This window comes from Scardinius erythrophthalmus (genome assembly GCF_964197995.2).
Source record: "Scardinius erythrophthalmus genome assembly, chromosome: 23".
Lineage (NCBI taxonomy): Eukaryota > Metazoa > Chordata > Actinopteri > Cypriniformes > Leuciscidae > Scardinius > Scardinius erythrophthalmus.
Genome location: NC_138243.1, coordinates 5527603 through 5543827, shown reverse-complemented (window position 1 = coordinate 5543827; position 16225 = coordinate 5527603). Strand labels below are relative to the sequence as shown.

Below are 16225 nucleotides of genomic sequence, written 5' to 3'. Positions count from 1 at the left end.
CATTTATCAGAAAAGTGCACATGGAAATTGCCGGTAAAATCAAAAGTAACTCACTTCATTCACGTAAATAATAATAATAATAAATATAAATATATATATCACTGAATCAACATACATTAATTTATGCCAACAATTTTTTTTATATGTATTAGATTGCAGGTTACCACTTTGTATACAGTGTAAAAACTACAGATTTTCTCTATATTATGTTGCATTAGTGCAAATCTTCCTGTGTTTGTCAGGTAGTGAATCTCAGATAAATATTAATACATATTGCATAAAAATATCAAATCGCCTAACACATCCACATCCCTTTTTATTCAAATTCACTTGAGTCACAATTTGTTGTAATTACAATTTGAGAGCATCATTAAAGACGTTCAATATAATGTCATTAGTCAGAGAGCCTTCCAAGAATAACAACAGCACAGCTGCAATCCTCCCTCATTTACATAAACCTGTCCAGTGACAAACGGCTTATTTACAGGATTCTTCTTCTTTCTTTCTTTCTTTTTTCAAAAAAGGACTTGCAGTAGTTGAAACACTTGATGATACAATTGATATAGTGATATATATATACAAAATGATAGGGGTACAACTGCTTGTCACTGGGACAGATGTAGCTTATTTACCCAAAAAACTTAATGGTAGTATACATTAAGGGTACATATTACTACTTTAAGGTGCTAAAATGCACCTTATAGCAGTAAATAAGACACAAAGTTGTCCTTTTAAGGTCACTGACAAAGGTACCATTTTATTTTTTCTGACAAGTGTATAAAATATGAAAATGCAGTTCAGTTCACACACCCCTTGCGAAGTCTGTATTATGTTAAGCATTTTTAAACATAATCAAGAGTCCCTCCGCTGTCCTGAGTGGCGAAGCTGGATCTTGATTTCAAGAACTGTAGGAAATAATCCCATGTGTGGAGCGGAAACATGAGTGGAAGAGTTGCAGGACCTGGAGGACTTTCTAAAACAGCTTCACTGCTCAAGACAAACAGGCACTCATGACCAGTTAAAGATACGAGAGTGGAAAACAGAATATTGGGGTAAATATCGTCATCATGACCAGTACTAAAAATAATAATAATTAGTATTTATCAGTTATGTCTGAACTAAACTCTCTGACTTGATTACAAACAGGCTTTGAGAGAATATACTAGAACGAGAAGATGCCGATTAAATCTATCTAACTTATAAAAGCTCCTCCATTATAGAGTGTGTTTGAACAAACATGATCATGTAGGATTAAAGGGTTAGTTAATTCAGTCATCATTTACTCACCCTCACGTCATTCCAAACCCATAAGTCTTCCGTTCATCTAGATAAAAGCCTGAATTAAATCTCTTCATTGTATAAGGATTCAACACCTCCAAGACCCTTTTGGACCTTAATATCTTAATTTGGGTTTGGTTTTGAAGAATCAAAGTCTTATGGGATTGGTATGACGTGTGTGTGTGCGTGCGTGCGTGCGTGCGTGCGTGTGTGTGTGTGTGTGTGTGTGTTACACATAGCATATTTAGCATTTCGAAACCCGCCACATTATCTTGACCTTTGACCCTAAGCCTGTGTGTGTGGGCTGCTATAATAAACACATGTGCTGTGACCTTACATCCTCCTCTCTAAATACTTCGGTTACACTTAGTGCTGTTGTTACAGTGTAATTATACAAATGAGTACTGAGTAATATTAATTAACAACATGTACTTACCATATAATTAGTGTTAGAGTTTGGTTTAGGGTTAGTTGCATGTAATTATGCATAATTGTATGTTATCACTATAGTAATTACATGTAATATGGGTAACGGACATTAAAATGAAGTGTTACCATAGCATCAATTTACTTCTATTGCGCACAAATAATCAGTGTTGGGGGAAACGCAAATAACTCTATACTTTATGCAAGTATAAAATATACTTGATCTCACTTTATAAACCAATATTTTTGCAGTTGACTTCAATGATCCAATTCAACCTTACGAATACGCAAAAGGACTGTAGATAAACATCACATTTCTGTTTCATTTATTTGTTTTATTGCTGGACAGTGTTGAACTTTATTCTCCTGCATCCTACTCTTCTGCAACACAGAATGACTAGTACTGTACCGGTGTGATCTACTGTACTGGTGTAAATCTGCACTTCTTTCAGCCCGAGGCTCATTCATATTCAATACATTTGCCAAAAATATAACGGTAACACTTTAGAATACTGTATCTTACTTACTGCATAACTAATAAGGAATTATTGAGGAACTAATAGATAATTATTTATTAACACTTAAGTCACTACTGTTAACTACTAAGGAAGATGTGTTAACTAATTAGTATGTAATAGAATTGTATGATTGTGTTAAGTTTCAGTTAGTTAATCAATAACTAATGAATTATGTCATAACTCTTGAAGAACTATTATTAATTATCTATTAATTAATGTGCAAGAAAAATAACTAAGAAGTAACTACTAATGAACAGTCATACACAGTGGTTACTACAATAAACCGTTTTATTTTAGCAGTGGAGTGGTGGATGAAGTACACAAATCAAGTACTTGAGTAAAAGTACAGATAACCCAATAAAATATTACTCCAGTAAAATGATAAACTATTGGCCTATTCATTTTCAAAATTACCTTAGTAAATATATAAAGGTAATTACTTGAAAAGTAAAAAGCACTGATCAATGTTTTTTATTTCATTTTCTAGCTAGTTTTAGTCATTCTTCAGCACTAATAAGAAATATAAGTGCAGACATTTACTAGGCTATATATTGATCTGCAAATAAGCAAACTTTTTATTTAATTAGCTAAATGTATCATAATGTATGATAACTTATCTATTTTACAAAGGTTTAGATAATACCGTTAATAATGTGTTTTTTACAGTAAGTTTAATTTGAGTCAGAAGTATGTGGTAATTCTGTATTAATTACTAATGAGTTCCCTATATTCTCACTTTAGAATACTGTTCCAGGTTCCAAGTAATTCCTGAAGAATTATCTAATAATTATTTGTTAATTACCAATTAATTTCCTTATATGTTCACTTTAGAATGCTGTTTCAGGTTATAAGTAGCCTAATTCCTGGATAATTATTTGATAATTACTAATGAGTTCCCTATATTCTCACTTTAGAATACTGTTCCAGGTTCCAAGTAATTCCTGAAGAATTGTCTAATAGTTATTTGTTAATTACCAATTAATTTCCTTATATGTTCACTTTAGAATACTGTTTCAGGTTATAAGTAGCCTAATTCCTGGATAATTATTTATTAATTACTAATGAGTTCCCTATATTCTCACTTTAGAATACTGTTCCAGGTTCTAAGTAATTCCTGCAGAATTATTTGATAATTATTTATGAATTACTAATAAGTTCTCTATATTTTCAGTTTCCCTCAGTCATTGCCTCAAACATGAATTTACTCAATGGCATTCTATGCTGAGGAAAACAGACACACACAGTACTGTATATAAAATATAAAAACTAATCTGAGGTTAGTTTTGTATGACTGTTCATTAGTAGTTACTTCTTAGTTATTTTTCTTGAACCTTATTTAGTAGATAATTAGTAGTAGTTCTTCAAGAGTTATGACAGAATTCATTATTTATTGATTAACTAACTGTTACTTAACACAATCATAAAAATATATTACATACTGATTAGTTAACACATCTTCCTTAGTAGTTAACAGTAGTGAAGAAGTAGTTAATGAATAATTACCTATTCGTTCTTCAATAATTACTTATTAGTTATGCAGTAAGTAAGATACAGTATTCTAAAGTGTTACCAATATAACTTTTTTTATTTTTTTATTATTATTATTATTATTATTATTATTATAAAACAAGCAAGCAAGCCCAGCCCAGGTAAGAAAAAGTAATGCAAAAGTAACATGACATTACTTTCCATAAAAAGTAACGGTTACCTTTTATGTTAAGGTGTCTTTGTTACACTGTAATTATACATGTAAATACTGGGTAATATTAATTAACTTACTTAATTCATCATACCATAGGGTTAGGATTAGGGTTTGGTTTGGTTTAGGGTTAGTTTGCATGTAATTATGCATAATATATAGTTATTATTATAGTAACTACATGTAAAATTTGTTACAATGAAACAATGTAAAATAAAGTGTTACAAAAGTAACTAAGTAACAGTTACTTTTTAGAGAGTAACGCAATATTGTCAAGCATTACTTTTAAAAGTAACTTTCCCCAACACTGATAATAACTCAAAAAAAGTTAGTTATAACTCAATAACTTGTTTTATATCTCGGCATGATTCCAGTAGAAGCCTACAGTAAATGGATTAAGTTGTTTTAATCCGGATTCTCCGCTAAAACCTGCAGGAGAAAGATGGATGGATGGTTGTTTTGAGTTATGATAATGCGCTTCATAAATGAGTGATTGTGTGATGTTTTGTTGCAGGCGGTGAAAAGGCGCGATCAGTGTTGCTGACGGCAGAGAATGGACTGTATCCTGCAGCCACTGCAAGATCTTCAGACCCTCTGGTGAGTCTGATCACATTCACAGGGCCACCTGTAATATACATTCAGGATGTCATTTTGATGCATCTTTCACATGCATTAAACCTTAGGATGCGAATGGGTTTGTTTGCATCTGGGCAGTATTCCTGACGCTGGGTATACTGGTAAACTGCACTGTAAAAAAAAACTGTAAATTTACAGGAAACAGTCTGTATTTTTTAACAGAATTTTGTCGTTTTGTCATTATACAGTGAATACCTGTTATTTTACAGATATTTGTTGTAATTTAAAGGTCCACTATTAAATTTACAGGTAATTGCTTTTATTTTGGTTTTACATTAATTTTACGTTTTTTAAAGGAAATTCTCTGTAATTTTATAGGGTTATGTGTAATTTTACATAAAAAATTAAGTAATATTTTACAGATTATTTCTGTGGAATTAGAAAACAAAGAAAATAAGGTATAACTGCAGAAATCAGCAGTCACTAAACATGTTTTCCTTAAAGATTATTAAGCATGTGGGGGTTAAAGTGAGTTTTAAGATTTGTACACACATTAGGCAAGCCTATTTAATTATTTATAGTCTTTTAATTTTGTCTTGCAAATAGATGTTCATTTTGATCATCATTTGTAGGCTATTTGCCCGAAAAATTCATTTAGGCCTATATTTTATGTCTTTTATTAATCGTTTTTCCAAATCTGCGTGGCTTTGTGTGCGTTTGTATGTGTGTGTGTGTGTGTGTGTGTGTGTGTGTGTGCCCGCGCGCGCGCGCGCAGATTGAAATTATCCGCCATTACGGTTCGTTGCTGCTAGTCCCTCCCACAACAGTTAGCTACAGATCTGTCTCTGTCGTCGATCTGTGTCAAGGGCAAGCGGGAGATTTGAAGTTTCAGTCTACGCTCGTGAAGTAGTCGTGGATTGTGATCACAGTGGTTCAAAGCTATAATCGTATTCGACAGAAGCAGCCAGCCGTGAGCAGGAGCGCTGAACACATATTAGTTGTTTGTAGTCTGGGTGTCAGTCCAGAAATAACGCGCCCGGTGGCCTGGTTCGTCGTCACAGCAGACCTCATCCCGACCGATCAACGGCTGAGGTAAGAGTCTCATACTACATGTGTGTACGATATTTTATATTACATTTGTGTTAAGTGGTTAGACAGTTTCCATGCTAACGTTAGCATTCTTAAATGATGTTCAGTTATAACTGGGTCAGGGCAAAACACTGAAAATGCAGCATGCGTTTTTAATTATCGATCTGTGTTAAGAAAGATCAGTTGAACCCAACCCACATCTCTACTTGTTAACTTAAAGACCTAAAACAATCTTTAGTAGACTTGTTATTCATATTAAAGTCCATAATTGTGTATAAAATCTTCGTTATGATAGTCAGTAACATTAAACCAATAAATGGCGGGATATTTTGAAACACTGTCTGGAAGCTGAAAACTTTTCTCTTAAAAAACATACTTTATTTTATTATAATAAAATTGTAGTAAACACGTTTTTAGCTTATTTTTTACCATTCTAATAGCCACAGTTTTACTAAAAATAGGCCTACCGTGTTTCTTTTGTTTATTTCGTAATAGTTAACATGACTAACTTTATTAAGACCGTTAAGAAATCGAAATACTGTAACTTAACGTACTTGTTGATGATACAGGACTACTAGAATATGAATACAACATGATGAACCCCTAGGACCTAGGTGTGCAGCTTGGTCACAGTAAATCATATTCATTTAACATTACTTTCTATAAATGTAACTTAGCTAAAATCACATGGCAGCTCAAAATATTACTGTTAGCCTTTCCAGCTCAGCTTCAAGATCATAGTCATTTGAGTTTTTGCATTGTCCCAATGGAACATATTCTGACATGTGTAAATCTAATACTGAGTTTTAAAATAACTTGTGTGTGTGTGTGTGTGTGTGTGTGTGTGTGTGTGTGTGTGTGTGTGTGTGTGTGTGATTTCAGGTCACGTGGAAAGCAGATGATCATGGCAAACAAGGTATGGGAAGAATTCATTAAAACATAAAAATCATAACGGTTCTGATTCCATATGTTCATAATTCCATATGATTGCACTAAAAGTATGCACAAGGTTTGGATTTTCTACAGCAAGATTACGATTGTGTTAGATTCCACCCATCTTTCTTTCTTTTTTAAATTTTTTTAACTACCCACTAAGCAAAATGATGTCCGAAAGACTTCTTTTCAATGTCTTTGTTACAAAAATCAGACGTTGAAATGCCGTCCACTGAGGAGCCAGAATGAAAGTTATGACGTCTTTTTTTGACGTGTTCTGCACGTCCGATATAGACGTTCATCGAACCTTCGTACAAGGTTAAAACTAGTTCAGATGTGGCCATTGTGGACATATTTCAACATCATTTATGGTCTCATTTAGACATAATTACTTTGACTATTGCTGTCTTATGATCTTACTGAGAATTAACAGAGGTTTAGATGTTGATATTAGTTTAATTTGAAGTGTCACCATTGTGGCGATCTGTGTTTGCTTTAGTTGGGCTCTTGGTTCCCGTTCCTTTTATTTTAACTTTTCTTTGGCTGCTGTAACAGTGTGTTTGTGTAACACAATTGTTGTGGCAGAGAAAGCCTAGAAAAAGTTTGAGGTGTTATCAGTTCAATGTTGATGATGACATAATTATCACAAAATGGGCCTTTAATATTGTGTTTAAAGTTTTGTGTTTATATTTGCCATTAATAACCACCAACCTTTTGGAACTGCATTATTGGTGAAGGTGTATTTATTTGAAGGTGTATAAAAAGCATGTGCACATTATGTTTTGAGCAAGAGTATCATACAGTCACACACAGACATCAAGACTTTGGATATGAATCACAACAACGATGACAACCAAAAAAAGCTTGGGAATTAAGGATGAGTTTTGTACTTTTTTTAAATTGTCACCATTGTTGGAAATCATATGCACAATCTTGATGTCTGTGTGTGACTGTATGATACTCATGCTCAAAACATCATGTGCACATGCTTTTTATACACCTTCAAATAAGTGATCATTTTAATGTTTTTGGCACCAATAATGCAGTTCCACAAGGTTGTTGGTTATTAATGGCAAATATAAACACAAAACTTTAAACACAATATTAAAGGCCCATTTTTGTGATAATTATGTCATCATCAACATTGAACTGATAACACCTCAAACTTTTTCTTGGCTTTCTCTGCCACAACAATTGTGTTACACAAACACACTGTTACAGCAGCCAAAGAAAAGTTAAAGTAAAAGGAACGGGAACCAAGAGCCCAACTAAAGCAAACACGGATCGCCACAATGGTGACACTTCAAATTAAACTAATATCAACATCTAAACCTCTGTTCATTCTCCCTAAGATCATCTGACAGCAATAATCAAAGTAATTATGTCTAAATGAGACCATAAATGATGTTGAAATATGTCCACAATGGCCACATCTGAACTAGTTTTAACCTTGTACGAAGGTTCGATGAACGTCTATATCGGACGTGCAGAACACGTCAAAAAAAGACGTCATAACTTTCATTCTGGCTCCTCAGTGGACGGCATTTCAACCTTTGATTTTTGTAACAAAGACATTGAAAGGAAGTCTTTCGGACATCATTTTGCTTATTGGGGCTCTGTCATTTAGAAACATGACTTTTCCTATCACTACTATCTTAATGACACATATCTTTTAATCCAGCTAGATGATCTGACGGTTGCTGCTCGCATCTCAGCCTACCTGATGGAAAATTCTTGCTGGATGAATGACCTTCCCCTTTAAATCAGCCTTGCCAAGACAGAACTGCTTATGGTTCAGCTTTCAGCCAAAACATACTTGCTGTGATCCTGCTGATTTGCCTTATCATTAGGAGGATCAGGCCCTTCCTATCGGAGCTACACAACTCTCTTGTTCTATCCAGACTGGGCTATTGTAATGCTCTCCTGGCAGCTCTTCCAGTGTCAGTCAAACCTCTGCAACTGATCCAGATGCTGCAGCAAGAGTTGTCTTTAAAGGTAGCCCTATGCCTAAACTCACTGCTTCCGATCTATGTGTCCTCCAGAAGCTTGTGCTCTGCAAGTAAACGGCGCCTTGTGGTGCCATCATCCCAAAGAGACACAAAACCACTTTCACTGACATTTACCTGGACTGTTTCCTGGTGGTGGAATGACCGGCGCAACGCAACACATTTTCAAGAAACTGCTAAAGATCCATCTTTTTCATAAACACTTCACCCAATAATACTAAATCTTTGTAAAAAAAAAAAAAAAAAAACACCTTTCTATGTGTACTGTACTAGACTAACTGGGACTTGTCACTGCACTTGTTGCTTTTTATTATCTTTAATTATTATCTTAATTGGTTAGTCACTTTGGATAAAATGTAATTGTAAATGTTAAAATAAGTTATACTGTAAAGGTATACGGTAATTGCTTTTTATTGTGGATATTTTTACATGTTCTAAATTATATACTAAGCTTCTATTTCCTATCAATCACTTATCTTGATGTTTAGTGTTTGTTCAATTACTAATACTGTAAATATGCAGGTAATTTGTACTCATACATTTAGTTAATTTAAAAGAAATTGACTGTACATTTGCTATTATTAAGTACTTAATTAGAGATGTTGTGAAATTGGATCTGTACAAATAAAAAATAAAACTGTAAATTTACAAACATTTGTATTTGAATTTATGTACTTGTGTGCATTTTTTATACATAATTTCATTGTTATTTTACACATAAAAACTATATTAAAAGAAAATTACTGTAGATAGACAGCATTATTATATAAAATAATTTTATAAAACCTTAAATTTACAGTATTTAATTGTTTTAAATGTGTATATGACTTTTTAAAACATTAAAAATCCCAATAATTACATAAGATTTAATGTAATATTAAAGATATAATCTGTTATTTAATTATGGAAAATTACTGTATTTTAACGAGATTGTTTTTTGCCGTTATTTTACGGTAATTTTCTGGCGCCCCAGCTGCCGGAATAATACCGTTTTTTTACAGATTTTTTTTTTACAGTGTGGACAATCTGTTTCCTCCTGGAATAGCAGCATTGTGCGCCTCTACAGGAAATTAGTGCACTTCCCTATATATATATTTACATATATTAAATATATAAAATTACATATAAGTATAGTTCAAATATGAATGCATGATCATTTGTATTCGAAGTTATACTGTATTTGTGTCATGCATCATGGCTGGATCTCACGAAAACATGCCTAGTTCATATTTCACCTCATAATCAAACATAAGAAAATAATAAATTATAGGCTATTTTGCGTGAATTCAAGCATATGAGTAAGACATAAATATTGTTTGCATTGTGACATTATTTTCATGACAATTTCCTCATTTTATTCTAAATGTGTATTCTACTTATTGTCTCACTACTGTAATGCGTTCATTAATATTATTTATTTAACTTTATTTCTTATTATTTTTGAGATTCACTCTCTCGTCATTTGCAAACACCGCGCATTAATTAAAGTCATTTCAAACCACACGTCTGTGATAAATCGCTGAGGGGGAATGTTCTGATTACACCAGACATGCGAGATGAAGACATTCTTCAGATTCTTTGAAGGCTTGTAACTTTTCCTCTAACGAGTCCGCAGCGGGACATAGTTGCGCAACTTAATTGTTCTAGAGAATGTCCACTCACAAAAAAAAATGCCATCGGCTTTCAATATTTCACTGTTGACCCCCTGCGTTTTTTGTTTGCTGGAGTGGAAACAAAGGCAGGATGAGGGCCTGACTGAATAGGAGAGCTGTAACCCGAGCAAAGCGCTCGACTCATTGTGATCAGTTCCTGATTGCACTAGAACGAGAGAGAAACGTCCACGCGGCTCCAGTGCTGCTTTAATCATTCATTATTCAGCGGGCGCGTGCTCAGCGCGAGAGAGAGAGACTAGCGCGCGAGAGAGAGAGTGTGTGTGTGTGTGTGTGCGCGCGCGCGCGCGAGCGAGCGAGAGAGAGAGAGAGAGAGAGAGAGAGAGAGAGAGACTAGCGCGAGAGAGAGAGTGTGTGTGTGTGTGTGTGTGTGCGAGCGAGCGAGCGAGCGAGAGAGAGAGAGAGAGAGAGAGAGAGAGAGATGTCATAACGCTCCACGCGAGTGCGTTAAAGCAGCAAGCGCTCAATGTCAAAGTTGCTGCAGCAGCGCGTGCATCTGAGAGAGGTGATGCACTGACGCACTGACTCTTCCGTATCACAATATTCGCACAGTGACGGTTTCATCTTACAACCTACAGCCGAGGAACTGATACACACTTCATGCTGTCCACTGGTAAAAGGTAACCTTGCTTTCTATATCATTACAAACATGTCAATAACAACAAATGATACTGGCATAAGAGACCTGGCATCAATTGCTACACGTTACGGACCTGGTTGTTCATGTGCTGTATGTGTCTTTTGTCTATAAATATTAATAAGTGTGTTGCTTAAATCAAAATCTGAAAGAGGCAGCTGCAGTGGTCCATATCACTTGTCCCAGTCCAGGTGACCTCTTTTTTTGTATTGCATGCAAGATTGCACCTGTTATAGAGGTGAATATCGGTCACTGTGTCTTGTGTGAATAAAGTGCATGTGAAACAGACACATTTGCATATTATTCGCCAGATAATTAATCATGCACATCTGTTCAAAGAACACACAGATTTGTGCCTGCATGTGAACTATGATGCATGCTGTAATTCTATAGCAACTGGCCTAATTCATATTGGCTGTTTACTTTAGCAGTTCAGTTAGCATTAGATACACTGTCTGATGGACGCATGCGTTTGAGATGCGAATGCACTCTGATGGGACTTTATTGATTATAGTGGCACTGAGATGTCATTTGAAGGATTCTCAGAAAGGCAAGTCTGTTATCTAATCAGTAATTGTTTTTTTTTTTTTTTGTTGTTGTTGTTGTTTTTTTTCTGGAAGGGCCTATAAATAGCTGGATTTTAATATAACATATTAATCTGCTCAGTTTGTACATGGAATATAAAAGAGAAGCAGGTTGTATGCAAATTCTCATATGGTCAGCATTCCTGAGACACTGTGATCCATGAGCGACGCTTACAGTGCACCACAGTCTAGCACAGATGTGATTCAGACTCACTGTGTGAAGAAACTGATAGAAAGATCAACGATGATTTAGCGTTTCCCGAAAGCATAGTTCTAAGCAACATTCGCAAACAGCATCGCAAACTTACATGGTGAGCTCCAGCTCTCCAGCTGTGCTTAGAAACATAGTTTCTAGTTAACTCTTTCCCCGCCCTTATTTTTAATCATTTTCACAAAAGTTTTATGGCCCCCAGAATATTTTGTTATGTGAATATCTGAAAATGCAATATGTCAAAAGAAAGAACAGACTTTCAAACAAAAAAACAGTTGTTGTTTTTTTTTAGCTTAATGCATTCCTTTTTATCAACACTTTAATATGGGTAAGTTTAAATGAACAAAAGCACAAAAAAAAGCGTAGCTCGTCCTGGGTCGACATTTCATTCAGTAACATTATGCATCTGCTTACATAAGATATCACTTGTTTCTGCTTCTTCTTCGCCTGTGTTTTGATCAGGAGATTCATCCCTCTATCAGAAGATGTGTTATAGCGCCCCCTACCGTATAACAGTGAAAACACAGAAAACCGTAAAATTTCGTCAATGGCGAGGAAACAGTTAAATGGATTTAAATTGATCATGTTTTTGGGCACAATAAGCAAGCTAACATTCAGTATGTTCTATGTCTTTCATTCTATTTAAATATACATTTTTATCTATATAATGTAACTAATACTCTAATGAGAGTTAGTTGACATGTTGGAGCAATGTTAATTATAGTCAAAGGAATGTCTAAAGGGAAACAAAGTGTAACCCAAACATCAAATAGAGTGAAATCGACATGAATCAAAAACAGTGAAGTTGTCATTAGGTGCCATGTTCACTACAGCATCATCTCGGAGATCTTGAATAGTTATTACTCAACTACATGCATGTGAAGCCATTAATGACAGTCCTATATTGTTGGACCAATGTGGTTCAAACGACAGAGGCGTGACCATGATACTGTAGTTTTGGGAAACAGTTGTGACTCAATGGTTAGTTTCTCCAGCTATGCATACTATGGTAGTTAATCAGAGAGTTAAATCATAATGAAACTCACTCAGCTGAAAACTCAGCTTTTCCTGGCCAAGAACTTAGTAATACATATGGTATTCAGATAATGATGCAGCTGGTCCATCTACAACGGGCTGTGCAGAATACACAGATTGCAGAAGTCCATCCACCAAATCCATGTCATTTCTGCATGCAATTTGCTTTGGGTGGTTTGTAAACTGTAGACTTTGGTTGATCTTTAGGCACACGTTTAGTAGAAAACATGTAATCAAGAACATACTATTTGTAACAATGCTGACAGATATTTAAGATGCAGATTCATTTAGAGAACAAAAGTTAAGAGTGCAGGCACGAATCCAAATGTAGAAGAAGTTCAATCATCCAAAGCTCACATCCAGAACCAGAAACACCAGGGAAACAACAAACACAGCATAACACACACAATATATCTCTAAGATTTGATGGCACAAAATGTATTAGCACTAAAAATGCACATCCAACAGTTTCATGACAAATTCATAACTGTTTTATGTTTTGGCAAACTGGTGACAAATTCATACGTTTTCGTATGGCGTGCGCATAACCCGCTAAGGGTCACAGCTGGCACTTTATGCTTACTTTTTGAATTACAAATCATGAGCTCTATTAATCTATTAATCACATCGTACAAAATTACAACGTTGCAAAATACGTTTCCTCATGAAATCAAGATGCTGCACCTTAACTTCTGGAAATTGTGTAGTAACTATGTAATAATATAGTTATATCAAGTCTTACCATTTTTGTGTGTAATTTTCATTAGACAGAATTATGAACGATTCTGCCACGTAAATAACATTACAAACCGCTGAAACTGGGGATGAATGAGAAGAGTATATTCTCTCTACCAGAGATCTACTATCACTTCATGGCAGCTATTTTCCTCTCAATCCAGAATCGTATTGATTGAAAGTGGCCTTTAGTTTCAACACTTACAACAGGTCAACTCACTTGCTAATTACTGAATGAGAATATAGGAAAGAACGCTCCCTTACACTCCCTTAACCTCTTCTTCTAAATGAGGTTAGACAAATATGACCTCTGAAAAACCATATCCTGAAATGTGGATCCAAATGTTAAAAGGAAAGCCATCACTGGACACTGACCCAATGCTTGTGAAATTCCATCTAAACATTTATGAAAATATGAAAGTTGTGGGTGGCGTGAATTGCATCCAGGAAACCGAGCAAAGATTCCAAGAAAAACTAGTTCTTTGAAATTGTGAAATTCTGTTAGCACCAGTTACAGTATCTATCCTTGGATCTCTTTAAACTGTGATTCCAGGAAATCATATTGCGTTTGTGAACATATAAAGAGTATCTATCATACACCTGTCCTAGACTTAGTTTTCAAAGGAGAACTATTCCCGAGACACTGCATCATCTCCCTCATGGTTTTGGCCTTAGATTACACTTACATTAACTATACCATTCACAACTGTATTTGCTATAAATTATCCATCCATATCCTGTTGCTTGTAAATGAAACAAGAATTCAGCTATCTGCACATAATCATCAACAGGTGAAGTGGTGTTGTGTTCTGACATTATATCTTAATGGGAAGTACTGCAGAAAGCATGTTAGCGGCTTGGCGATTTCCCTGCTGTGTAATGGAAGCATTGTCGGATAGATGTGAGCCGAGGGGTATCATTTACGCTGTGGTTAGAAACCAGGACAGTTGAACCCATGGGGTATATTCCACTTTGTTGTCCTGTTGTCCACTGAAGTCTATGGAACTGAATTACATTGTTTATGTAGCTTTTACCCAGAGCCCTAGAGGTGCCAGCTGACCATCAGCTGTGTTTGCTGCTTTATTTTCCTCTCACCTGCGACTCAATTTCCAGGAAAAAAGGTTGCACAACACTAATATTTCTTGTCTTCTTGTTGCTCATTGTCTTTTGCAGTTAAGCAACAACACAATATCTGTCCTAGGAAAGCATCCACCCTCTTATTTTCAGAGTAAATACTCTCTCAGTGATAAGAATTCTAATCTCTGCGACTGTTTCCCCAAACAAAGTAAATTCCACTTGTCTTCTAATCACAGCACACTTTCAGCCCATCATTCAATCATTCCAGGATAATTTAAAGTGCCACTATTATGTTTTTTCGGAAATTATTTTTCATGTAGTGTGTAATATAGCTGTTTCTGCATGTAAAAGGTCTGCAAAGTTTAAAAGATCATAGTGTATGACAAATAAAGTTATTGTCTTCTAAATGAAAGAGTGATTCTGAACTGCCTGAAACGAATCGTCAGTAATACCAGTCTTACTGTAAAGTCTTCCTGACCAGTCTTACTAAAATTCAGATATGATAATGGGCATTTGGTTTCCGACACGTGCTGTAAATGGTAGACCAATCACAACAGACTGGGCCATCTGACCAATCAGAGCAGAGTAGACCAATCACAATAGACTGGGCCATCTGACCAACCAGAGCAGAGTAGACCAATCACAACAGACTGGATCATCTGACCAATCAGAGCAGAGTAGACCAATCACCACAGTCCGGGTCATCTGACCAATCAGAGCAGAGTAGACCAATCACAACTTGGGTTTCAGGAACCTTTAAACAGCATAATAGGGGTACTTTAACATGTTTTTATTGTTTAAAATAATTTGTTAGCAAAAATGCCTAGTGTATGGTGCTACCCATATTTTTTGTGCATTTTAGAAAGAAATATCAAGAAGACTTTATTCTGCTGAGAAGTGAGAATACACACAAGGACACATACAAAATAATCAACAATACTAAAGGCCTTTGTCATCATTTGTTAAATTTAGCCGACAGAAATGGTGGAAAATCATTGATCTTTCTAGCCATGCCTCATGGGACTGAATCTGTGAGGGAATGTTCAATACAAGTTAAACTCTGTCAATGGCATTTGTGACACAATGTCATTTAGTTTTAAAAGAAACTTTACAATAATACCCTTACAATGGAAGTCTTTGAACGTTGTAATGGAAGTCCACACTGTATAACAACATTATGTGTGCTAACATGAGACTTGATTGTTAACCTTGCCTGTGTAAAGTTACGTTCATTATTCTAACACCTGTCAAAGATGGTAAACCTAATAACGTCTGTGTGATATGTATAAAGGGACATGATGAAACTATCCACACAAGTATTGTACATATAGATAAATCCACCCACACTGGAAACACAAAACCAAGAATTCTCGAGGTTAACCTGTTTTGCTCCCGGAACATTCCCTGTAGCCCTGTTGATTTATCCGTGGAATTGTTATCGATTATTGAGGAATTTAGCATTGTCTATCAAATTCTACCATGTGACGAAATTCCATGAAGATGAGAAATGAAATACTGGATTGTTGTAGGTGTGGTCGGAGAGCTTAAAGTAGAACCAAACGGTGATGCAGAGTGCCTGAAAATAGCTTTTGACTTCACTTTTTGTGTTGAAACTTCCCCTCCCAACTAGCCAGCTGTAATACCAAGCAATATAAAGTCTCATATAAGGTAGTCAATGCAATCTATACACCATATTCCAACCGCCGGTTACTAAAATACACTTTCTTTTATAACTAGGGTTTTCATAAGGG

General features: G+C 35.3%; 1 protein-coding gene across 2 annotated transcripts in view; it reads left to right on the top strand.

Moving 5' to 3' along the window:
- Positions 1–16225, top strand: part of palm2akap2 (PALM2 and AKAP2 fusion) — a 96039-nt gene that overhangs the window by 40743 nt on the left and 39071 nt on the right. For both annotated transcript variants that reach the window (XM_081354813.1, XM_081354812.1), the window contains exon 9: positions 4436–4518. In XM_081354813.1, coding sequence (XP_081210939.1) covers positions 4436–4518 — 83 coding nt within the window. The remainder of the gene's footprint in view (positions 1–4435; positions 4519–16225) is intronic.